The sequence below is a fragment of the Pundamilia nyererei genome, unplaced genomic scaffold, assembly GCF_000239375.1.
Source record: "Pundamilia nyererei isolate P.nyererei 1_Seehausen unplaced genomic scaffold, PunNye1.0 scaffold00002, whole genome shotgun sequence".
Lineage (NCBI taxonomy): Eukaryota > Metazoa > Chordata > Actinopteri > Cichliformes > Cichlidae > Pundamilia > Pundamilia nyererei.
The window spans coordinates 2,539,035-2,564,220 of NW_005187403.1; the positions used below are offsets into that span (position 1 = coordinate 2,539,035).

Sequence of the window (25,186 nt, forward strand, 5' to 3'; positions counted from 1 at the left end):
GCTGAACTCGAGTTATTGTAACAAAGGTAGACGGGCCTAAAGACAGTATCCTCCGTTTCTGAGCTCAGAGTGTACACAGTTTGTCGGTACACCCGACATTTAGCAGCATTACACAGAGACCACAATATCGCCGAGTCATACACCATCCTCTCATTTCACTGTAATCCAGGCCGCGAGGGTTTTAATCACTGCGCTCGTTGTATTTTGCCACACATGGAGACGACTCCCGTGCGCTCTGAAGGAGCAGTTCAGGTCCCAAAAATCTATTTCAAACTCAAACTCAGCTGTATTCACTTATAACTGTGTTTGTTTATTTAATTGTTGCAACACAAGCGTTCCCACAAGTCCTGAAAATAATATTCTTTTATTGGTATTCCACCCTGTTCATAACCTCTGCATTGTGTACTTTGTGCATTCACTTGCCCGAACTCAACCAAACGCCACCCACACATACAAACACTTTTGCTTGTGTCCACATTGCATCATTCATGTGACTTTGCACGAAGAGCTGTATCAACAAAAGTCAGGTATGCTGCGGCGACTTGAGCAGGGCACACATGACAGTTTGAGCTCTTGCATAATCGTCAGGGATCTTTTTGCTTTAAGGAAGAAGAAATACTTAAATTACATGTCACACAATCTGGGCTGGGCGTCTATAATCAGCAGATCCGGGATAGTGGAATTCATGCTGCGATCACAGACTGACTTCATAGAATTTATTCCAGTGTACCGTGACACAGACGAGTCTTTTCTTTCCTACTCGTTCCTCAGCCTGTTTGTGATGGCCCGCGCAAGCTCGGCCTGAAGCCATCAGTTGCAACATGAGATCTGAGAGCCGGGGCTGGAGTTTTGGCTTCTCCCCAAGTCACAGAATGTACTTGAGCAAATTCCAGCAGCAAAATTAATACGGGCCAGAGTGGATTTATCTATCTGCGTCTCAGATTGCATGCATCTAGAGGAACAAGCCGTCTTCCCGCGTCTGTTTTCATTGTCTTTATCTATAAAATTCTTTTTATTCTTTTGCTGTGTGATCAAGAATAAATAAAATTTTAAAAAATGTAAACTCCAGCAACTTGTTACAAAGCTAGAGGTGTACTGCCTGCATGTTTAAGTTACTTTTATTTATACAGCTACAACGGCAGCCCACTGGATGGCAATGATGTTTGGTTGGTCAGTCGACCGCTTTGCGCCACACTCATTTATCAGCAACAGTTTGATGTACTGCCATAAAACTGCATCGTGGCATTCAGGCTCCCCACAAGTTGAAACCTGCTTACTTTTGCGATCCTCCAGCAGGCTCTGTAATGCCACCATGAAAGTTTCACTTTAGTTTGTATATGAAGAACAATGACTGGATGGAAGGCCCTGCCAGAGATACTTTTAGTTTTCCTCACGCAACTCACTGTCCCCAGTCTAAAACAAAGACAAGTGTGAACTCTTGCACAGAAATTCATTGACATGAATCCTCATTTATTTTACACCAGTCAATTGGGCTCATTTGTTTACGATTAAACCCCCTGGAGGAACTTTAGTACAGCTTTGCTAGCAGTAAACTAGCACCGTGAACAGGCTTTGCTAACACAAGTTAGTATTATTGGTAGCTATGCATGGACAATACTGGTTGTAATAATTTGACAAACTTGTTAGATGTCATATTTTGAACAATATAAATGCATAAAATTAAAAATATATTACATTAAAATAAATATGGATTGTAACATTCACAATGAAATATATAGAAGACTATAGTTGACTAAATGATGGTCATTATAGTCGCTTACTTTGATCGCTTGATCAACAACCAGCAGCCGCTCAGCTGCACAGGGAAGATTAAAAATTTGTTCAGACCATTAAAATACATAACAAACCTAAATGTCTACAATATAAACAAAAGTAAAAATGCGCACACTAAACATCAACAAACTAAACACATCGTGTCCAACTGAACTGCCACATGTGCAAATATATATACTGTTGGATTTGTATAAAATATTTGTATACACCACACAGACGCTACTGTCAGTGCCCTCAGCAGTGTTTATGCAAAATTTTATCAAGATTCGTCCACTTGTCCCGGAGGAGAAAGGGAACATACAAACCTACATGATCATTAGTGTATGGTGAACATGCGAAAGCTTTTCGATATGATTTCAATGTCTACAATCTACATGTGCCTGTGAGCTTATGTGCCCCCTCCTTAAACTCAACACTCTGGTAATTAAAATGCACATGACTGTAAAAGCAGGGATAGTTTTGCAGGTGGTGGCCACAGACCGCTGCTGTCATCTTCACTGATTTTTCTCTATAGCTCAGACACGGCCTACCAGGAGGACTTGCAGCTGACTCAGGATCCGCTGGAGAGGTTTTCACTCTCGGTTGAGTTGGAAACACAGCTAAGCGCCACAAAACGGCTGGAGGTTGTTTTTTGTTTGTTTGTTTGTTTGACTGTCTGTAGAATACAATGTTCTGATCAATGCTGTTGATCATATCCATTTAAATGAATAGAAAGTGGAGCTTGGGGGAGGTTAAATGCATATTGTTGAGTACTCTCTACAATGTACGCATGTCTCTCAGCTCTCTCCCCCTTTAACCCCACAGCCTGTTAATAACAATGCACATGGCTGGTTACATCATTAGTATTGATAAATCTTTCCAAAATGGATTATGATCCAGCCAGCCTCCACTTTACAATCTCTCTGTTGCAGACTACAGCAATAATATATTTAAATAACCTGGCAATCTATTAGATTATATTTTCAAAAGAAGCGATAGCGGATGGATGAATGCTAAAGGTGAAATCCCAATAGCCACTAGAGAAACTGATGATCTCCAATGAGAATTTGGTTTTCTCTTATATCGACTTCTTTCAGAGGCTACACAAAAACATCTGAATTTTTTCTCCTTTGTTAAACAAGCTAGTGAAAATAATAAAATGTGTCCATGTAAAGCAGTGAGATGCTAAGAATGCTGAGGCTAAGCAGGATTTAGAGGTTCAAGGTCAACTAATTATTTCTGATACTGCAGCCATGAAGACATTTTCAGAAATCTTTAAAGTTGAAGCATATGAAGGCTTTTGACCTGTAGCTGCAGCAGCACATTTTCCCAGCACTATTCCCAAACACCATTTTTCCCACCAATTCCTTCCTCTAATTAATGTTTTTGCTTATTAATCAGGCTGTGGTTGCTGATCCATCTGCACCATTAATCATGAATGAAAAGACCAATGGGGACTTATTTCTCTGAGGCTCGCTCATCTGATTATTCCAGAAGCTCATAATATGTAAATGATAACATGCAGAGTTTTACTTTGAAATACACGATGAATGCAGATCAGTGTTCTTTGCATATTTATATTTGTTTAGATTTCTCAGTGCGCCACACTTCATTAATCGTCTGACTCTCTGCACGTTGCGTAACAGAGGACCTATTTGAAGAGCCCTGGCGCACACACAGAAAGATGCTGCCCCCTTTTGGAATTGCATTACTTACCGTGATCAAGTGTAAACTTCCTGTATGTACATTTGATTTCAGTTAAACCAGCAAATAACCACAACTACCTGAAATGTGCACATTTGATCATTCAGAATATAAAATAGCATTCAGAAAAAATATATTGCTGTATTATATTTTGTCATGAATTTAGGTTGCACAACTACAAACTATTAAAGGGCTGCACATCTCATCCATAAACACAGCAACATTGTGTTGTGGCTTTAAGCATATTTATGGTAAATTCTTGTTTTTTTCTGATATATCTTTAACTACATTTTCAATTCAGGCTAACAAAAAACAAAACTGCAAAACAGTAACTCATAATTCCATTTTATTTTCAGTATTACGCAACATTAGAAGTATAAATATCTGTTTTAATATACAACATGTATGACATCCATAGAGCTTTCCTTGGGCAAAATACAAAACTCAAAACACTTTTATTGCACATATTCTAAAAGACAAACCAACATAAGCAAGTTCATCTAATACTAGTTTTGCACAGAGGAGGAAATAAAAGGAAATCTGAAAAGACGAGAAGACAGAGTAGAACGTGACGTGAAGAGACATCGATTACTGCACAAACAAATCATGGTGGCGAGGAGGCAAACCTCGCACGACTAGAAACATTATCTGTAACACAGGACGCAGATTTGGCAAATCAACAATATACAAAATATACATCCATGACGCTTTGTAAACAAACACTGAATGTGCTTTAAAGATTTAAACGTGTGTCGTCACAGGAAAGGAAAACGTGAGTGTTGGGGGAATGAAAAAAAAACAAAACCTAAAGTGAGGGATTCATAAACCGCTCTGCTGTACTCACCCTTTGAACTTAACATTGGTAAAGATTAAGGTGCATTTATTACTATCTCACGATACATTAGCAATACTTTTACAATATCCAATGCAGCTGAACATTAGATTCTTTTAACATTAAAATCTCTGCTGTCAATCTTGGTTTTCACTTTCACTCTTAGACACATACTGTGTGGAACATTTAGATTTAGACCGTGACCTCCGGTCAACACGGTGGATCTGGTTTTATACAGCCAGCACAACAGAGCTAATGATGCTAATACTAGTGTCCTAGGCTACTTTGTGGTTTTCATTTAGGGTTTGCAATTTAAAGGCATCTACCATATAGAAAAGTGTGTAAATGGTAGCAAGTGTATGCGGATATACAACAGCCTATATGTGTAGTACCACGGTATTAGCACGCCAACATGAAATTCACATTCATAGCTGAAAAGTTTGTGGTCACTTAGAGTTGATGGGAGCAGTTAAACGTGACATTGTGATCAACTGAATCATCTAAGGGAATATTTGCATATGCATCCAGAAACACATTTTAGGAAGCTATGGCACATTGCGTAATTAGAGCAGATCATTATCACTTTGAAAGAGCGACCGAATCTAAACAGCTGGTTAAAGGAGCAATACTTTTAGCGAGCTGATTGTCTGGAGCGTCGGCGTGGGGAGGTTTGATTAACGAATTTTCCTCTGAAATCGATGTTGATCCATTTCATGAGGCAACACAAGATTTCATACAAACTGTGTGTACGACTCATCACAGAACAGCGCAAAGTGGCTCTAATAGCAATCGAAAAAGAAGAAGAAGTGCGTTTACAGCTGAATGAAAGGACTCGAGAAACAGATGACAGCTTCATTAAATGATACCTGTAACAGCAAACTGCAGCACTTTCCCCCCCCTTTCTTAGAACGACAGTAACGTGACATGTTTCACAGGAAAGTTCTTTTAATCTTTAGACTCAAATCAAACCCACAGCATTTATACTGCAAACATCATTCTAAAGTATTGCTTCTTAGATTGGTGAAACAATTTTTCAGGTTTGCCAACAGATCAGATAGTGTTTGAACAAGACAAAATTATACAAGGTCAGACAGTAACGAGCAGATATGCCATCAACGTTTGTTTAAAAAAAGAAAAGAAAAAAAAAATCCAGCTCAAAGTGACCTCAAACTTTCAAGCAGACATGAACTATGTTATGCAAAGCCATCATAAAATCTTCGCCCGGGTGGAGCTTCTTTACGAAGCATCCAAAACACCAAAACCCTGACAGCGAAGCACTTTAACATGAACCGCTTCAGATCGCGTTTTACTCGCACAAGTGACCTTAACGATAGCGTGGACGTAACCCAGAGACGAGGCCCACGGCTTCTAGAAATCTACTGCTGTGATTACTATGCAGAACTGCTGGTTCATCTTCCTCAAACACAATGTCCCGTATTTTACAATCTTCAGAGCTTAATCAGCCAGTGAACACATCATCAACAAAGACATTCTTGGAGAAACGCTGACAGCCCTCACAGTTTTGTTATATAATGCTACATTTTTTTTTCTGTTTTTAGAAATAGCCCCTCGTGCCCTCTCCTCTCTTCAAGTTCATTTTGGAACATGTGAAAACATGTTGAAAGTCACACAGAAGAGGAAACGTTTGATGAGACACACTGCTGTAGCTTACTTTAGACCACACAAGCAGAACATGATACTCTTAATACTTAGCATACAAACATGACACTGCAAAATCTATACATATAATACAAACGACAATCATGTAAGCCCATGTATCCCTGTTTTACAATGGTATCTTATTTACACTATATTGCATAAAAATCAAAAATATATGTACAAGATGCCAGAGGAATGTGAATAAACACCACATCTTGCTTAAAAAAAAAAAAAAAAAAAGCAAGTCTGATTTCCCATATATCTAAGGCCCCTTCACTAATTTATGATTTTTAGAATCCTATCGTGATCCTATAGTTACTTTGTTTCAGGTTTTAGGTGAAAAGCACGAGATATAGTGCCTTTCTTTTGTGTACCACTGCACGAAACCCAACATTAAAACAATCTGATCATACGTTAACAACACAACTGCTCGACAACATTGTGTGGTCTACTGCATTAAAAGACTTCAGATCCTCCGAGTCTAGAAGAAAGAGTGCAATTCAAAACTGCTTATGGCACAGACTCTCTAGTACATCACGGCCTTTACAGGTGTCCTCCCCGTTGCCCCTTAAACACACTGATTGCACGAAGTGTTCTGCAACGAACAGAAAGAAATCCTCCAAACATTCGATTGACATGAAAGTAAAACTTCAGAAAGGATCGGCAAATGATCGCCTACATTCAAACCTAGAAACATCAACATGTTGTTATGAATAATCTTATTAAACACACACACACATGCACACACACGCAGACTTTCCCTCTCTATCAGCTTGTAACAGCTTGCCTGGTCCTCAAATAAACAAAAAAAGAAGGCATGATGATGATTGCACAAATCAATCCCAACTTTTTACTTTATCTGGATTATTTGAAGCAGTCACGTTTTTCTTTTGTTTTTTGAAATCATCACTTTCCTCTTTACTTTTTGTTACTGGAGCTACGCGGCGACTCCTTCAGCTGCTTGCACCTGCTCGTGTCTCTGTCTAAACTGTCTTTAGCTGCAGATGGAGAAGCCCTGGAAGTGTCTCTCTTAGTGTTTTTCTGTGCAGGCGTGACTTCTTGAGCGGTTTCCTTTTTCTTTCTTTCACCCTGCTCCTTCCGGAGAGATGATGCCGATTTGTCTGGGGTGGTGGTTCTGGTGTCCGGGGGCTTGTGACTGTCCGGTTTGACCACTTCAGACTTGGGAGCATCCTTGGATATCTTGACTGCAGGCTCACAACTGAAGCCTTTGCCTGAGGTGTCTGCGCTGCTCGGTGGTTCTGTTTTCGCTGGAAGTTTAGGCAGCACAGCTGGTGGGTCGGGCTGAGAGGACACATCTGATGGCGGCAGAGGCTCCTTCCTGAGCTGCTGAGATGTAGTGAGAGGCAGGGCGCATTCTTTTGTTTTGGGGTCACGGGGGTCTTTAATAACTGTGGGGTGGTTTTTAGGTGAAGTGTCTTTAGGTTTGGAATCAAGAGTTTGTTTAATTGCTGGAGCTGCAGCAGGCTTCAGAGCTGATGATGTTTTAGGAGGGAGAGATTTCAGCTTAGAGTTCGGGACGTCTTTGACAGCAGCAGAACATTTGGGCTGTATTTCTCGCTGCCTCGTGTCAGCATGAGTGGGCAAGGGCTTCGCTTGCACAGAGTCTTCACTCTTTGCGCCATCGCCGGCGGATACCGGCGAGGCTTCTTTCCGTTTAGCGTCGTGGGTTGCTTGAACGTGTGAAGTCGAGGGGGCAGACTCCTTAGGCAAATCCTTCTCTTTTGAACTTGGACTTCCTTTGACAGCTGGGACGGGAGGAGCTGCGCTCTCTTGTGTTTTTGCTTCCTTCTCTCTCTTCACAGACGTGGGCAGCGTGGGCTGTGGGTCAGGCCTCGACTTGCTTTTGGGACTCGAAACAGTTTCACTTGTAGCTGTCGAACCTGAACTTTTGAGCTTTGCTGAAGGGACCACAGTGTTTTCTTTAACACTGACAACAGACGTGCAAAGTTGTGCATCGGACGATCTGTGTTGTGCTTTTTCAGTCGGACACATCTGTGATGGCTGCTCTGAATCTTTCACAGCCGCTGTATTCTTCGTCTTTGGTGATACGTTAACGTCTTTCTTCTGCAGCGACATGCCACTGTCCTGTACTGCAGCAGCAGACACAGTGTTATGCTTTTTGTTCAGTGTGGCATCTGTAATAATATTCAGTGAAGTGGCCTTGTTTATCGTACAAACGTCTTTATTCTGCTCCACTTTTGCAGCTGTGGAACTTGCACTGTTTTCCGTCTTGGAGCCCGAGCTGCCTGCATCTCCAACCAGCTTCACAGATGAGCTGACAGATGTTTCACTGTGCTCTGATTTACTATCAGGTAATGCTCCAAACGCTGATGCCGAGACAGAAACTCCTGGTTCTGTATTTGAGGAACAAATGTTTGGCACATTCGCTGGAACATGTACCGATGCAGAGTTGGTCTGCACATTCGCCTCAGAAGCGGGTCGTGAGGTTGTGTCTGAGCTCTGTGCTGCAGTTTTTCTCTTCTCACAGCTCTGAAGTTGACCTGTATCCAAAACTGAGTCTGCACTCTGCTTCAGTGGCCCAGTCAGAGGTTTACTAACAGCTCGAGCCTCCAGTGTTGTAAATGGAGGGGAAGTTTTTAAGTCTACCAAAGAGACTGCTGTCTTGGAGCTGTCAGTATTTTGTGATGTAGTGTCTGGTATCTCTTCCTGCTGCTCCACCTCATCCTCCTGATCTTCATTGCTCACTTCCCGTATGGAGGGTGTTTTTCCACAGGAGGAGAAGTGGGAGCTGTGTCGAGGGCCTCTGTGCTCATGGCTGGCTTTCATACCGGTCCTTCCTTCTTGTTTAACACTAAAAGTTGAGGGATCTGCTTTGCTGTTTGAGGCCTTCAATGACTCGCCTTGTCTATCCTGTGTTTTCTCACCACTTGCATTGACTTTCATTTCTGTTGCTGAATTATTTGATTGCTCCTTGGAGACAACAATGCTGTTTATAGAAGAAACGGCTTCAGGGCTTAGAGAACAAGTTAGGGGGCTCTTCATCTTGTCTGTGGTTTTTGTTTGGGGGATGGTTATTTGCCTTTCAGTAGGGCTCTGAAGTCGTATTGGTGGGTTTACAGAAACTGTGTCACTTGTGTTCTCTGCCATCTTGGACAAACAAGTTTCTGTTTTAGAAACTCTGGGTCCAGAGAGCAGACCAATGTCCAGGGTGCCCTCAAGAGGCTTTAGAGAAGAGACGTGGCGTCCTTCAAGTTTATATTCAGATGATGTTTTTCTAAGCGGAGACTCTGCAGAAGAGATAAGATGGAGTTTCTCCACAGCGCTCTCTCCTCTGCCAGAGAAAAGCTTAGGGGCCAGACCTTCAGGGCTCGAGTGGACGCTTCCCAGTCCGGCCTTCATGTGGTCGTGAGGCATGGCCGTGTCCAGCTGAAGGCTCTTCGATCTCGTAGAACCAAAGTGGAGGTTCTCATGGAGGGTCGAAGTCAACCGACACATGCAGTCTTCTCGTTCTTCGAATGACAACCTCTTCCTGGTGAACTCGATACTGGGAGCTTTGAAGTCCAGTCTGTCTGGCTTCATGCTGTCTTTACCCTGTCGAGAGTGCTGCCATTCTGGGTGACCAGAACACAGAGCCGATCGCAGCGCTCCATCACTTTCACTGCTGCCACCAGAAGGCTCAGCGATGCCTTCACTGACACGTGTGCTCAGCTTTTTATACAGAACGTCTTTAAGAGTTGAACTAGCAGCTTTAGCCTCCAGCGTTCCAGACTCCGGGCTGCTCTGCACTTTGTTTTGGCTTCGGACCAGAAAGCCTTCGTCCCCATCATAAGCACACGGTGCCGATGAATCGGACTCATGCAGAGCATCTTGCTTCTGTAGAGACTCCCTCCTCTCTGACCACTCCTGTCGTTTCACAACCATCTTGGACTTCAGTTTTTCCTTGTCGAGCTCTTCTATAGACTCCTGCCGGCCCATCTTACGGCTGATTGGCCTTTTTAGGCAGCCCTGCTCGACAGGCCGTAAGCGAGTGATTGTCAGTGGCTCACAGGCTGCTTCATCCACACTCTGCAGGCCGGTGAAATCGCGCTCTCCTGGCCTCACGTCCTCGTCCTGCACCTCTTCTTGGGTCACTTCTAAGCTGCGTTTTCTTGGGCACAGGTGCTTCTTTTCCCCTGTGTAAGAAGGAGACAGCTTTTCTTCAGACTGAACACGCTTTAGGAGAGGTGAGCGAGGCGGTTCAGCACTCTTGGGGCGGACAATGTGTCTCACAATTGTGGGTGGGGAATGAATCTTGGCTGGAAAAGCCTGGGTTGTTTTGGAAATGGCGACAGAGTGTCCACTGAGAAGGGGAGGGGGTGAGCGCTGGGGAGATGTTGGCTGGGGGGTAGGTGAAGGCGTGCGAGCCAGTGGAGAGAGGGGAATGCTACCGGCAGACTTGCGTCGACCCTGACGAAGCCTCTGACCTGGCAGTTTGGGGCCGAGGCCATGCAGGGTGCTGGGCCGAATGTGGCCTGAGCCAGCAGGGGAGTTGGGAGCACTGGAGCTGGGAGAGCTGCTCTGGGATGAGTTGCCACCTGAAATATATAAGCACAAAACACCCAAAGGATATTAGAGGATAAACATTAAGTAACATTCAAGCTGTTATCAAAAATGAGTTAAAATCTCCACCTGACTGGGTGAAATCTGGTGCAGGGCGGAAGGTGGCAGTAGGGGAACGAGGGGAGAGACTGTGGGTAGGGGAGCCGGGGAGACTCTCACCAGATGACAGCGAGTGGTTCAGGGAGGAAAAGCTGCGACTCGTATGCAGAAGAGGAGAAGGCTGCATGGCAAAGCGTCTGAAAAGGGAGCGGCGCCTGTGAAAAGAAAAGTGAGATGACGAAGTGTTAAATTCACAGTTTACAATGGACACCACAGGCTGCTGCTTTCTTACTATTTACACGTGTAACTGCTCTGCACAGTGCCAGGTACTCTTAACTGTTAAAGATGGAAAACAACCCACTGAATCTGTAGGATCGTCAGATTTTCAATGATTCCCTCAGTGCCATATGTCTGCCCTCTAGAGGCCTACAGGGAATAGAGTAATGACTGCACACAGGAAATTGGATCACTCACCTCTTTTCTGAAGAACGATTAGGCTGCAGAAACAAAACTGCAGTTCCCACGCTTACAGAAACAAGTATCAGGGCAGGAATACGACCTTGTGGTCTTCAATAACTTATCAGGATATGCAGAACCTAGTGAAGCTGAACTATAACTGAGCTAGTGCTTGTAACTTACTTACGAAATTCCACATTGTGTGTGGATGGTTAGCTTTTTACAAATGTACCAAATTGTCTTAGAGAAGGAAATGCAGTAGTTTAAATAAAACTCAGCAACTCAGATTTACTGAAACCTCCCTAACCAAAACAAAAAATCATTTAATGGGCCATAATGTTCCATCGAAGCACAGCAGCTGGTTGTCTCAGTCTCCCTTAAATAAAGGGGGTTAAGAAACAAATGATCCAAAGGTAATTTAAGGACTTATTTGTACCTTTCTGGGGTCTTCTCCTTCTTGGGCTTTTTGCCACATCGGACCATCTTGCTCCTGTAGCTGTTCCTTCTGGCAGGACCAGTTTTTATTGAAGTATTTTCAAAGGGGGTTGTAGAGATGGCCACTTTGCTGCCACTCTGAAAAAGAAAAAAAAACACTTGATGTTGGGAAGAGGATAGATTTTTTTTTTAAAATCAGAAAAAACATTTATATCTATATTAGTGGAATTTACCTAAACCCTTTTATGATTTAAATATCTTCCAATTAAAACGACTGTAGTCGCGCTCCAGTAAATCATTAGAGCTGAATTTTCTGCACTCACTTTTAAAAAAATGGAAACAACATCAATTTCAGCAGCACTTACTCCTCGACCTAAATAGATTATTCAGTTTATTCTAATTGAAATTACATCAAACGCAATGAATATCAGAACTATTAAATATTTTAACAGTAGCTGTTTAGAGATGAACACACATTGTGCGTTACCTTGAGCAGGAGCTCCACCACTTCGGTATGGACAAGACCGTGAACCGGTTCTCCGTTCACATGAGTAATGAGGTCTCCAGCTTTGAGTCCTGCTTTATGTGCAGGCCCACCATCTTCTACGTTCTGATCAACATAAAAAGGTATTGATTCATTATCATCCTTTTGTGTTAAAAGCATTTGAATCATTTAAAACTGCTTTTAAAGCTGTGTTTTAGAACATTTTGTTCAGACAAAAGAGAAAAATGCTGTTGCACGCATCGTTTTCAGTGGCCAGCAGAGGGCGACACCTGTAGTTATCAAGAGACTTCCAATTGCATCAAGTTAAAACACAAGCATACAAACTTCACAGTTCCCTGACTTCTGGTTGCATCTGTAAATTATTTTCACCACTGTTTATTAAAATTAAAATTTGGAATAAAAGCAAGTCTATGTGATGCCTTTAGTTTTAACTGCTGGGGGAAAAAATCCCATTGATGGACTAATATTATGTTAGGATGGTGCAGTTTTTAATTTTCATAATAAATAATTTATTTCAAACAAACAAAACAAAATCATACATCTGCTATCATAGTCCTGTGGTCATTCAACAGGGTTTGTTTAAAGGAAAAATGCTTAAAGGCCTTACCCAGACCATGTGATAGACTGTGTAGATGTCACTGTCACAAGCGTACACCCGGATTGCCCTCAGCGTGAAACCAAACTTCTTCCCAGAACTGTGGATCACGACGGGCTGCCGTGGGTTAGAGGGACAGAGGGAGGAGTCTCGGCTCGGAGAGGAGTCTCTTGAGGAAGGGTCTGAGGAGAGGGAGTAAGGAGAAAGGGGACTGGCCAGCGGTGATGCTCCAAAGATATCTGGAAAAATAAGAGTTGACCAACGTCTGAGTTCTTAAATTTTTTCCAAAATCAATCAGAGTATAACGTGCCCTGAAGTCATCACCGAGGTATTGCCGTAAAAGCTTTTGAGCCAGGATTAATTCTGCTGCAGCTGTGGGTGAAACTAATACGATTTTCTCTCCCTGCAGTGAAGACCCTCGCTCTGACCATGCCTGATTATTTTCCTTGTTAGCAGCTTGTGCTCAGGTTTTTGCTCACAGCCTCTTTTTAACATGGAACTTGAGGCATGCCGGGCCAATTATGACAGCTTCACAGTGAACTTTCATCTTTTTCAGATTATTTTTAAAGTCCATTGCTTTTACTGTTATCCTTAACATGTTATTGCTCCCACATGCGTCAACAATGTAGCTTACAAAATTTTGAGGAAACATCAGCATGGTAATATGTGTGTTTTTGGTTTTTTTACTTACCTCCAGGGATCATAAGGGAAAGGGCACCAGTTGACACAGACTTTGGGACTTTTGGCACGGCTCCGCTCTTCTCTACAGCACTCTCAGGTCGCAGAGAGGTCGACGGAGGTCCGTGGTCAGCAGAGGTGTGACTGGTGCTGTCAGGGCTCTCCACACCCTCTCCCCTGGGTGTCAGCTGGTCCAAATGTTCTGAGAAACTCCCTTTTTTTATGGATGGAATGAAGCAAACAGTTATTCTTCCCATAGAAATAACAGTCATTCTTAATGGCTGAGTACATGAATTAATAATAAATAATGAATAAACGTGCAAATTATACATTTAGGCCAACTGCACATCAATTACTTTTTTTTGGTCAAACGTCTGCACTTAGAGCCTGAATTCTTTCTAATGGCCAGCAGGGGGCAACTGACGTGGTTGAAAAACAATCAGTGGCACTGAGCTCAATTTAACACAGCACAATGTTCCCAATAAAACAAGCAAGAACATTCAATCATATGTTTTTGTTGTTTCCAGAGAACTGCACCTTAATGATGTTACGAAGTACAAACCAAGCACATGTACGGAAAGGTGTGTAATTCTAAAGACTGCGGCTCGTACCAGAGAGCGTGGCCCCGCTGTGCGTGCTGCCCGGAGTGGCAGCTTCAGGCTCGTCCTGTGGAAACTCCCCGATGGAAAACGAGGCTTTGCTGGGATCGCCGATGCCTGATGTCTCATCCCCTTCGCTTTCAGCTGAGATGGCAAACTTTGGTAGCAAACTGGGGCGAGGACCCTGATTCATACTGTCTGTGTCTGTCGAGTGGGACAGCGAGGGTCTGGATAAAACAACAGATTTGCATTAGATGAGTTTTTTTAACTGTCAAATGACTAAAAATTATTTTGAGTCTTCATGAGAGAGCAAAGGCTTGTAAAGGTGATGAACACCCTAGACTTCTCAGAATGAGGGACAGCAGGAACAGTATGATTCAATTTATAAAGTGTTATTTTTACACCACTGCCATTACTGAGTTGAGCTTAACAAGGCTGATCCTCTTTAACTTGGAATGGATTTTTGCATAAATATGAGATGCAATCAAGAAGCTCCTGGAATGCACCTAAAATGTGTGTCAAACACTTCACCTGATCACTGAAAATTCAGCAACCTAATCACTTGCACTGTGCAAGATTGCCACTGCCCTCAAATTTGCACATGAAGCAAACATCAACTTTTTCTTTAAACTGAGCCAAATTTAGCGTGCAAGACCAAAGCTGCTGATCATAGCTGCGTCTTCAGCTACAGATTTTTAACATGTTTCAACCCCGAATATGCAGAAAGTGCTGAATCTATCCCCAAGGCTGAGACAGTCAAGTTTTACTTCAACTCTGCGAAGAAAATGAAGCAGAAATGGACACTCCTGGACTGTGGAGTGTGCCAGCACCCCATCATGTGCACACTCAAAAAACACTATCGTCGCTCACCATCTGGATGAGCCAATAGACTTGCCTGCTTGCTACTTTATCAGCTTCCTAAAACGCAAACACTTTTTTTGACATGCTGAAGATTCTGCATGGGGACCAGTGCAAGCTTACATTAAAGGAATTCTACATATATCTAAAAAGAGTCCAGACGTGCAAGAGAAGATGATCTGGAATGGGAGACAAGTTAAACAAGGTAAGTTTTTTTAGTCTCCGTCTTTATCACATCTTGTAGTTTGGTACTTAAATACTTCAACCACTTCCACTGCAGTTTTTCTATGTTCTACAAACTGCAGCCACCTCACCTCAAACCAAAAAACCATGACAATTGCGTTACAATCCTTCCAGTATGTGTTTAGTATGCCAGCACAATCATCATCCAATGAACTGCTCACTTAATGTGTGCTCAGTCTATATAATGGTCAGGTGTAGCAATTAATGAACTCTGGTAATCGTTTTTGATTTAGAGATGGAGGTGTTCATACGCTTCAGCGAAGTCTGGCGTCCAGCTGAGAGAGTCCACAGTCAGCGGGCTCTCGGTCTTCTTCTCCTCAGTCTCTCCCTTCTCCTCCAGATGCCCACGGGACAAATCCAGACTGCTGTAAACCTGATAGCCACACAGCAACAATGACTCACTTTGTTACATGTAAGCTACAAAATGTGAACAGAGGTTTAAAAATAAAAGAGCCAAAAAGGTTTAGAAAGAAAATCTATCACATTCGGTACAGATACTGGGTAACCTCGTGACCTTTATTTTATATTTGTCTGTGCTATGCAGACTTCATTGTGTCCAACAAGCATCGAGAAGGTTCAGTATAGCTGAACGCTTCCTCTGAGACACCCTGCTGCTTTCTGAGACACACTGTAATGCTTTGTTTTGATGTGAGGAGAGCACACTGCAATGCAGCACAGCAATGACTCCCAGCTTGTCTGTATTGTGTACTGTGTCACACATTACTACCAAGAAAAATAAATCTCATTTGCAAGTGGAAAATGTATGCAAAGCTGAAATCTACGTTTGACACTATGGAGATAAAGGAAGAGCAGGAGGGAGGCTGTGTTTTCAAGACACACATTTCCATATGAAATGGCAGCCGCTCGTGTTTTTCCCCCTCCCATGAGAATGGGATCGGGACAGATGAGGGCTCGAGCTCATTTATATTGCTAACGTCTTTGGCAGTAATGATGATGACACTGGAACAATGTGAGGAGGGAGATTAAGGACATACCTTAGAGAATCTGTGAGAACAAGAGGAAAACTGCCGCAGGTCCACATTGAAGTCTTCATCATTTGTGTCCTCTTCCTCTGTCTCCAGATGATGGTATCTCTCAGAGCGAGCTGTGAAAGAGGAGAGAATTATATTTTATAAATTGCATTATTACAGGTTATTCTTATTACAGTGCAAAAAGATGACCCAAGTAGAAAAAGAGTATAATGACTAAGAAATGCAAGTGTTTTCACTGCTTTTAATTAGAGGCAGAGTCGCTGCTCTGCTGCAGACATACTTCATATGTAACAAAGTATTAAATTAGGCTGTTCAAAATGCCAATGTCAATTTTAATGAAAGATGTACTGTAATAGGACAGTTTTGATTAAGTGTAAAAAAAGAAAAACCTAAACTGGAATTAAAACTAACTGTGTAATGTCTGCGTGTCCTTAGAGAGTTTTAGTGAAAACAGCATTTTAATAATGCAAAGTTTACTTTAACAGCATCTGGAGGAAAGTCATGATCTCAGATGGGATGCAAGGATGAAGCAGAATTTTGTCAGATTTGCTAAACTGGCATTTCTGGTTGTAATTGGATTGTTCACTTCTTCAGTAACACAAAGAAATGGAAAACTCAGCAGCAGACAGCTGTTGAAACATTTTGGACACCAGGCTACTTGATCGCAATGCTGCCACGTAATTCTGAGCAGGCTGTTTATCATTATTATGAGTATTTGCAGTTCAGTGTTGTATTCTTAGTTACACCTCATATGTGGTGCATGGCTCCACAAAATACAAAGAAAGAATTAACACAAATATGTACACACAACTTTGTTTACAGCACATTTTCGCTCTGTTGTATTCAGGCACACAAGATTCTGCAGCTGAAATTGTACTACTGTATATTTATTGTATTTTATCTTTCCATTACATATTAGTCAAATAGATTAAAATAACTATTTATTTTTAAAGCTGCTGATGCTCCATAGTTATGACAGCATACATGCAAATTTCATATGTGAGCAACTAAATATTGCTAACATATTTACAGCTCACACTGCAGTCTCAAATACAGTTCTGGTTGTTTCTTTGACAGCAGTGGTTGAAATCTTGCTGCACAGCTGAGATGTGCGAGTAGCAGCGTGCTCACCAGGAATAATGCTCTACAGTTTCAAAAAACACATCTGAGAGGTTTTTTTTTCCTGACAACAAATATTTATGTAGTCTCCCGCTGTGTTTGGAGGAGAGATACAGAGAAATACAGAGTATGACCCAAAAAACACCATCCCCACAGTGAAGCATGGAGGTGGAAACACTATGCTTTGGGGATTTTTTTTTCTGCTAAGGGTACTGGACAACTTCACCGCACTGAGGGGCCAGTGGGCGAGGCCACGTACCCAAAACAAAGCACCAAAGCAAAAAAGGAGTTGCTAAGAAGAAGTAGCACGTTAAGGTGATGGCGTGGCCGCGCCAGTCTCCAGCCCTCAGTTGTTTGAGTTGCTAAGCAGCAGCCAAGGAGTTTCTGTAAAGAGAAGTGGGCCAAAATCCTAAAGTGTGCATAAACCTGGTGACCAGCTACAAGAAACATCTTACCGCTGTGCTTGCTAACAGGAGTTTCTCCACCAAGTTCTGAGTTGATTTTTGCTCAGGGATCAAATACTGATTTCACTCAGTGGACATGACATCACTTCATAACGTTTATGTAATATGCTTTTCATGGATTTTTGGTTCATATTCTCTCTCTCCCCATTAAAATGAAATTACCATAAAAATAGAGATTGCTTACTTCCAAAGAAATGAACAAACTTACAAATCCAGCATGCGATCAAATAATCATTTCCCCCACTGTATGTTGTTGAAATCGCATGAAAAAGAATTAAAATTAGCTGCTACTAGGTCCTGTTTACACTCCAAACATGAATAAACAATCAGCTATCAGTTATCAATCACAAAGAATAAGTGTTTTTATGAGGCCGTTTGATAACTTACTGTCGAAGTAACTCGTGTCGTCCTCGGACTCCAGCTGAGGGATGAACTCAGCCTTCTGCCTCAACAGGCCGTTCCAGTCTAGGTTGTGAAAAAACTGATGCTGCTTCACTTCGGCCGCTCCACCTGCAGGTCGGATAAATATGGAACAATGTGAAAATTGCTTGTGGAGAAAGCACACGCACAAATCACTCGACACTGAATGGTTCAAACACAGGAACAGAAGAAATGCTTACGGTGTGTTTCTCTTTTCCCTAGTGGCTACAGGACAAATCGCTATCATGACCATAAATTATGCAGAACAATTTCCTGCCTGTGACCTTTAGTGAAATAGCAGGAGACTTTGTGAATGGCAGCCCGCTGAGGGGAGATCTAGATGCCTAAGTAGATCCGCATGTCTCCAGACCAAGCTGGTTGTGTGCATTGCACTGATTAAAGGCCTTTGTCCAGGGTCATGGTCACTTTTACAGTCTGCAGATCTACACACTCAAAGGCCCTGATTGTGCATGAAGCTAGATTCATGGACTGGTGGGAAATAATTGCAATTGATCAGGAGGAAGAGGTGAGTAGGCCACAGGATAAACTGCTCCGCTGGTGGATGACCTCAATTTCTTCCCCAGTGACTGGGAATAATGAGCCGTGCTGAGGTAGCACATGAGGATTTATAGCGGCCTGTTGTGCATGCCTAGTTCTCACCCAGTCCCTGACTGCTCCACATATGAGAAGGTCTTCACTCTTTGTGTTTGTACCTGTGCCCAGCCTTTCCAGGGGATTCTGTCTCAGCAGCAAGGTGATGAGCTCCTGAGCGTCAGGAGGTGGAGCCTCATCCCCATCTGGCCAGTTGATCTCATCTAGAACCAGAAACAGTGTTATAGAATGACTTTACGTACCAACACCTTATAGATTTTATTTCACTGACAGACACTAAAACTAGATGTCATCTAGTCAGATAATGCCTCTAACGGCTAGCTGACAATACACTAGAGCAGGGATGTCAAACTCATGTTACATCCTGGGCCTCATACAGGCCACTTTGAACTTAAGTGGGTTGGTCCAGTAAAACAAATGTGTAAAATTACAGAAGAATTTCTGGTTGTTCGTTGTTTTCACAAATTCACAGAAAATATCCTTTTTCTTCTGTGAACCAACTGTGGGGGGAAAATGCTGTAGTAGTAGTAAAAATACATTTAAACCAAAAAAGGAACTATTGCTTAATTAGTTTTTTGTAACAAAACATGTAAGTCAAATTTTATGGCTCATATAGATTTGATACATTTATTAGTCATAAATGAAAAACTATCCAAACCTATTTGAACCGATTTGAACAAAGTAACTGAATAGTAACTTGGAAAAATACACAAAAAACAAACAGACAAACCAAAAAAACATTTTTTCATAGCACTATGCACATGAAAAACTGGGAAGGTTGAAGACAGCTGCCCTTCATTGAAGCTGATTCATTAATCAGCTATTATCTCAATAAATATGTGTCTATAGGATTTTATAGTTTGAAAAATCCCAAAAATGACTTTAGCCTAATACTAAACCACTTTGTTCTCAAAGGTATTTTGAAATGAGCTCTTACAAATCAAAGCTCTATTGTGTGTAATGTTAAATAATAATAACTGAAAAAACAAGCAGCGAACAGAGCAGAGCTGTGTGCTTCATGCTGATTGTCTGCTATGTTCTCTCTGTACCCCATTCTAAGGAAATTTGGGTGTAAGCTATGAATACGTATGTGCAGCCGCAGGCCATCGTGGCATGGTTTCAGTGTATTCGGGGCTTTCTAATTAACAGTCACACACAGGACATTGGTACAGTTTGTTTACGAGTGTACCAAATCAGTCACTGCACGCCACTCATTTCCATGGCACAGACAGAAGCTTTTATCCAACATGCCACACGCTGCTGACAAGCTGAAAGCTCGTATTTTTCAAGAAGATTTTCTCTGCTCTGTCACAATGACACTATGCGGGAATAAAGTGACAAAGTATAAATCACAATAATAAACTTCATTTGGGAACTAAAGCGAGCTAAAGGCACTTACTGCCATCTGTTTGCTGCTAGCCTTCAGGGAAATCTCGGTCTTCAAAAAATTGGAAATTATGCACAACTCATTCAATGTGGTCACTATATGAATGTTTAATTCATATTTGATGTAGCCTGTGAATTCCCCTGATGTGCAGGATAGCATCTAAATGCCAGATGTGGTCAAATCTCACCTTTAATCGCCTTCATTAGCAGAAAATATGTCTTGTAACATTTTAGGTATTTAATAAACTTACATAAACAAATAAGAAAATAAACTTTGTATTTTTTAGGATGCTGGAACACAGTACTGTGTAATAAAAAACTTAAGCCAACCCTTATTTTTCTGTATTTTGCTTCCAAAGAAACAGACTTTATTGTAACTGTTTTCAAGTGTAGTTAAGTGTTTCTTTGGATATTGGCTGCTTTTTCACTCATTTTCAGCTCAGGTGCCTGACGATTTTCAGGAGAGTGTTCTTACCACTTAAACAGATAACAGATAATATTTTTTCACCAGCAAGATAATTTCCAGGGAGCCAAAAACTGGTAAATCTCAGGCACGGTGTGCAGTTTGTCCTTGAATCTTTAGTCTGAAAGTCAAGTCCTTAAAAAATAGGAAAGACATCCAGCAAAGACCTGACCTTCATCTAATACAGCGGTCCCCAACCCCCGGGCCTCGGACCGGTACCGGTCCGTGAGTTGTTTGGTACCGGGCCGCGAGAGTTGAGGCTCAGGTGTGAAATGTATGGTTTTCAGGGTTTTTATCGGTTTTCAGCGTTATTTTGTTATCGTTTACTCGGTTTTCCTGGGTCTTTTCATGTGTGTTATGAATAAATTATCTTTTTTTCGGTACCGGTACTAGTTTTATTTTGTTGTATTTATCCGCGACACCTTAAAGGCCGGTCCATGAAAATATTGTCGGGCATAAACCGGTCCGTGGCGCAAAAAAGGTTGGGGACCGCTGATCTAATAGATGGCTGTCAAGAAGTTATTCATAAGGAAAGGAAACATGTAGAAAGGGTTCCAATTAATTACACAGGTATCTCATTTTGACAGTTGCTGTTTTCAGGTATGTAAATTCAAATATTTTGAGCACGACTGAGATATCTCAGTAACTATTTAATGTAAGTCTAAGATTTGCTTTAATTATCAAATTGAAAAAGGAGGTGTTGTTAACACTGACCACTGATGACCTGTCCAAAAAGCTCCTCCGGTGTGTCTCCAAAAAAAGGCACACAGCCCACAAGAAACTCATACAGGATGATGCCCATAGCCCACCAGTCCACTGGCTTCCCATAGCCTTGTCTCAGGATCACCTCTGGAGCGATATACTCTGGGGTGCCGCATACCTGTACAGCAGAAAACAAAAAGGATTCTAAATATGGTGAGCTTTGAGAAAGTGTACATCTGTAAAGCTCAACAACATTTACCTGCTTATCAGAGAACTCCCTGGCATCCTTCTCTATGTGTCCCTCGTACAGGTTGGTGGTCATGTTCATCAGCCCGACTTTGGAAAGACCAAAATCTGTCAGCTTAATGTGCCCCATTGAGGTCACCAGCAGACTAAAAGATAAACCAAGTTGGACAAAGTTTAATTATAGTAAAATGATAAATGCAGTCAGTTGTTCTGTGATTTTTGTTACAATGTTGTTTTTATGAAGGGAAGAAAAAAAAAAACTTAAAGCATGACACTGACAGAGGCGGCCATTTTTCTTCCTTTTCACAAAAGAAATTGCTGTTTCCATGCCAATATGTGTAAACAAAAAAATTAAAATTGCTCAGTTCAATCTTTAATGTTATTGAACAAACACAAAGGTGGCTGAGGTAAAAAATAAAAAAAAAAGAAGACATTTCTATTATTTTTAGACATATTATGAAATACAGTTAGGGCTGTGCAATATGACGAAATATATCGCATGATGATATGAAAACATCTGTCGTTTCAAATTATACATTATCGTTTTTTCGTGGTGTCGCAAAATACACCGTTTACGGCAATATTTTTTCCATCTGGGCACAGAGAATACCAGCATAGCCAGTGAAAATGTGGCAGGACCAGGTAGCTCCAAACAGAACCAGGACCAGTCAAAACAAATTGAGGACCTTATACCTAAACAAGGGGCTACCTCTGTAGCATGGACATGGTTTGGAGTATGGAGAGAGTTTACGGATGCAAAAGAGCTGCCAGGTGCTAAAATATAAACCTTAGACTCAAATGTTAGAACTGGCTTTTTCCCGCAGCAGTTCCAGGTACACGGACGGAACTTTTGGTCATATCGCACAGCCCTTAAGTACAGTTATTTAATTGCACTTAAATATAGCAAATATGGCTTCCCTTTTAAGCATCCAACAAATCCAGAGCAAAATCAGAACACATTTAGTGTTCTGTCTTGGTCAAATGATTCATTAATCCAATATTTACTGACTTTCTGCTCTCTTCAGCACCGAGCTGTACCCCTGGGGTTGAAGAAGACTCTCACAGCGAGCCAATGTCCACACCTCCACGTTAAAACAAAAACCCTGACTTTATAGTAGAAATAAACATGTTTACACCTCAATATAAAATGCTTTCCTTCCTATAGCAGATTTCCTCATTGACAAATAAACTGTTCAAATTTTGATCAGACTTACAGTCTGCATTATCAGGAGCACTGGCAATTTGACTGACAGGTTGTTGCATTAGACCGTATGCAGGGTTTGTGCAGCCATTGCGATGTCCTTCACTGAAGTCCCATTATGGGATGTCGAACTGAGTTTCTCCTTGCCAGTTTCAAAGTCATTAGCCACTGAGTAAGTCCTACATAATCCTCCTTTCTGACTCGTAGAATTCCCATAACTTACAAAATGGACTTCGTGTCCTATTCAATGTGATCTTAAACCTGGAAATGACCCAATAAACCCAACAGAAACATGTTTACTGTGGTTACATACATAGCCAAAGAACCCAACAGCCTCTTGACTTGTACAAAACTGGATAACCCCACAGGTGTTGCCCCCTGGTGGATATTAAAAATAATGCAGGTGTAAGACTAGAAACGATGTCTCCTTTTTTTTTTTATACTGCCTATGTTGCTGACACAGGTGACTTTGGCAGCAAGCTGTCTTATCTTGTCTGCTAACCTGAATCGTGAACTTCCCTGGTCAGGTCTCGCACATATTTGTGCTACTGATACCTATTGGAGCATTTTAATGCAGGTATCTGACAAATAATACAGCTAGGTGTGCAAATGCACTATGCAAATTATGCCATAACAGCCATTACTCAAAACAGTAGGTCACAATGTCTTTTAAATACAGTACAGATGCATCACCAACTTCAGTTTAATTGTTAGCTATATTCAATAGCTCATGACTAACACCGTCAAGTCTGCTGTTTGGTGTCGATCGAGTACTGTACAGTTTTTTTGTTCTGTTTGTTTTTAAATGGCAAAGATGCCTGACAGAAAAGCAAGAAAAACAAAAGCCTGAAAATAAAATATATTTCTCTGAGTGCCAGCATTTATGTACAAATATTGTTTACAGCTCACTTGTCAGGTTTGAGGTCCCTGTGAACAATGCCATAGTTGTGTAGATACTCCAAAGCCAGTACTGTCTCTGCAAAGTACATCCTAGCCATGTCCACAGGTAGGGGACCCATGTTCTTCAGCAGGGTGGCACAGTCTCCTCCTGTAAAGAACAACACAAAGAAGACATTGTTCAAAGTAGACTGCTTTCAGCGGTCGCACTATGCACATAAAATAAAATAGAGTGCTGACCTTCAACATATTCCATAACCATGCACAGGTGCCTCCGTGTTTCAAAGGAGCAATACATGGACACAACAAAAGGGTTTTCAGCAAAGGTGAGGATATCCCGCTCCACAAAGGCCTGCTGTATCTGATTCCTTAACATCAGATTCTGCTTGTTGATCTTTTTCATGGCAAACCTCTGCTTAGTTTCCTTGTGCCGCACCAGATAAACAGCTCTGTGGAACAAAAAGTTTACCTATGAGCTGCACAAAGAATAGAAGAAAAACTGCAACAATAAGTGTGGTTTGATCACAGTATGGTTTTGTCAACTGCAAAACAAAGAAGAAACAAACAGCCTGTAACCAACCATCTATCAGCAGAGATTAGATCGTCCGATAGAGAAATGAGACGTCCTTACCCATAGGCACCGTTGCTGATGAGTTTTATCATTTCAAAGTCCAGCTCACAGGGTTTCCGCCGGGACCGCAAGGCCGTGCTGAAACTCTGAGACTGAGGACGAGAGCGAGATAAACGCTAAAACAAATCAAAGAGATAAAATCTGGATTTCACTGCTTCGCCTGCAGTAAAGATGAACTAGATCAATAATGTAATCAATGTCTAAGCACTTACAGAGTCATCTGTTTCTGGAGTTTCTGCAATTCCACTGTCACTGCTGGTCAGCTGAGCGATTTCTAGAAAAGAAACAGAGGAATAATCAGGAGCAAAGCTGCAGCGGGTTTGATGTGACAAAACTATGAATCTAACTTCATGAGAAACTGACACACAGGCTCTCAATTGCAGTTACTGAAACAAAGGCAGCCTAAATGAAATCAGGCCCTTTAAACAAAACAAAAACAGCAGACTTCAGCTTTTATTCACCTATTAGGTTTGAGGTGCTGACTTCAATATAAGCTGAATTGAGGACAAATGAGGCGGAAATCAAAACTGGCAACACAAATGCACATCTTACGCTCATTTTGAAAATCACCACCCCAGAACAACTGCTCATTAAAAACCACCTTGCATCTTTTTCAGTGCATGTTCGTCTGTGCAGCCATGGCAAAGTCCATGTGTGCTGTTTGTCTCGTCCCTGGAGAGCTTGTAAACACATTTTCAGTACTATTTAACATCTGTCCCTCCTCGTAGGTTTGCTTCCGGCACACGAGGTGCTGGGCAAACGAAACACGGGAGACACTCGGGGGAAATAAATGGAGAGACTGGCTGATGAGCCCGCCTGTGTAGATCTGTATAAGGTCTGTGGGGAGGCCATTCTTTTCTAATTAGTCATAATGAATGTTGCTGGTTACAGAGTCTGGAGAGACAGAGGGTCATTAGAAAGACGATCTGTTTGGTACAGGACATTCGTCAAGAGTATCTTTGTCTTTAACTTCCCTCCACAATTCAGTTCCAGCGTTCCTTTAGAGCAGGAGTGGGCCATTCATTTTCAAAAGGGAACCATGAAAAAGGGACTGTTGTGGAGGGCTGCACCAAGAAGCTTATTTAATTCAACTCTG

The 25,186-nt window shown here is 41.8% G+C and overlaps 1 protein-coding gene across 5 annotated transcripts in view; it reads right to left on the reverse strand.

Annotated features, from left to right (window-relative positions):
- Nucleotides 1-3,806: 3,806 nt before the first annotated feature.
- mast4 (microtubule associated serine/threonine kinase family member 4) overlaps nucleotides 3,807-25,186 on the reverse strand; it is a 42,589-nt gene continuing 21,209 nt past the window's right edge. For 4 of the 5 annotated variants that reach the window (XM_013909604.1, XM_005720141.1, XM_005720140.1 and 1 more), the window contains 17 exons: nucleotides 24,303-24,364; nucleotides 24,091-24,182; nucleotides 23,700-23,908; nucleotides 23,472-23,610; nucleotides 21,375-21,507; nucleotides 21,128-21,293; nucleotides 18,666-18,767; nucleotides 17,920-18,042; nucleotides 15,953-16,062; nucleotides 15,209-15,330; nucleotides 13,869-14,083; nucleotides 13,271-13,471; nucleotides 12,592-12,818; nucleotides 11,967-12,089; nucleotides 11,481-11,617; nucleotides 10,619-10,803; nucleotides 3,807-10,524 (listed from right to left, as the gene is read on the reverse strand). In XM_013909604.1, coding sequence (XP_013765058.1) covers nucleotides 6,887-10,524; nucleotides 10,619-10,803; nucleotides 11,481-11,617; nucleotides 11,967-12,089; nucleotides 12,592-12,818; nucleotides 13,271-13,471; nucleotides 13,869-14,083; nucleotides 15,209-15,330; nucleotides 15,953-16,062; nucleotides 17,920-18,042; nucleotides 18,666-18,767; nucleotides 21,128-21,293; nucleotides 21,375-21,507; nucleotides 23,472-23,610; nucleotides 23,700-23,908; nucleotides 24,091-24,182; nucleotides 24,303-24,364 — 5,984 coding nt within the window. In that variant the 3' untranslated portion in view covers nucleotides 3,807-6,886. The remainder of the gene's footprint in view (nucleotides 10,525-10,618; nucleotides 10,804-11,480; nucleotides 11,618-11,966; nucleotides 12,090-12,591; nucleotides 12,819-13,270; nucleotides 13,472-13,868; nucleotides 14,084-15,208; nucleotides 15,331-15,952; nucleotides 16,063-17,919; nucleotides 18,043-18,665; nucleotides 18,768-21,127; nucleotides 21,294-21,374; nucleotides 21,508-23,471; nucleotides 23,611-23,699; nucleotides 23,909-24,090; nucleotides 24,183-24,302; nucleotides 24,365-25,186) is intronic. The other variant, XM_013909603.1, reaches the window with a different exon arrangement.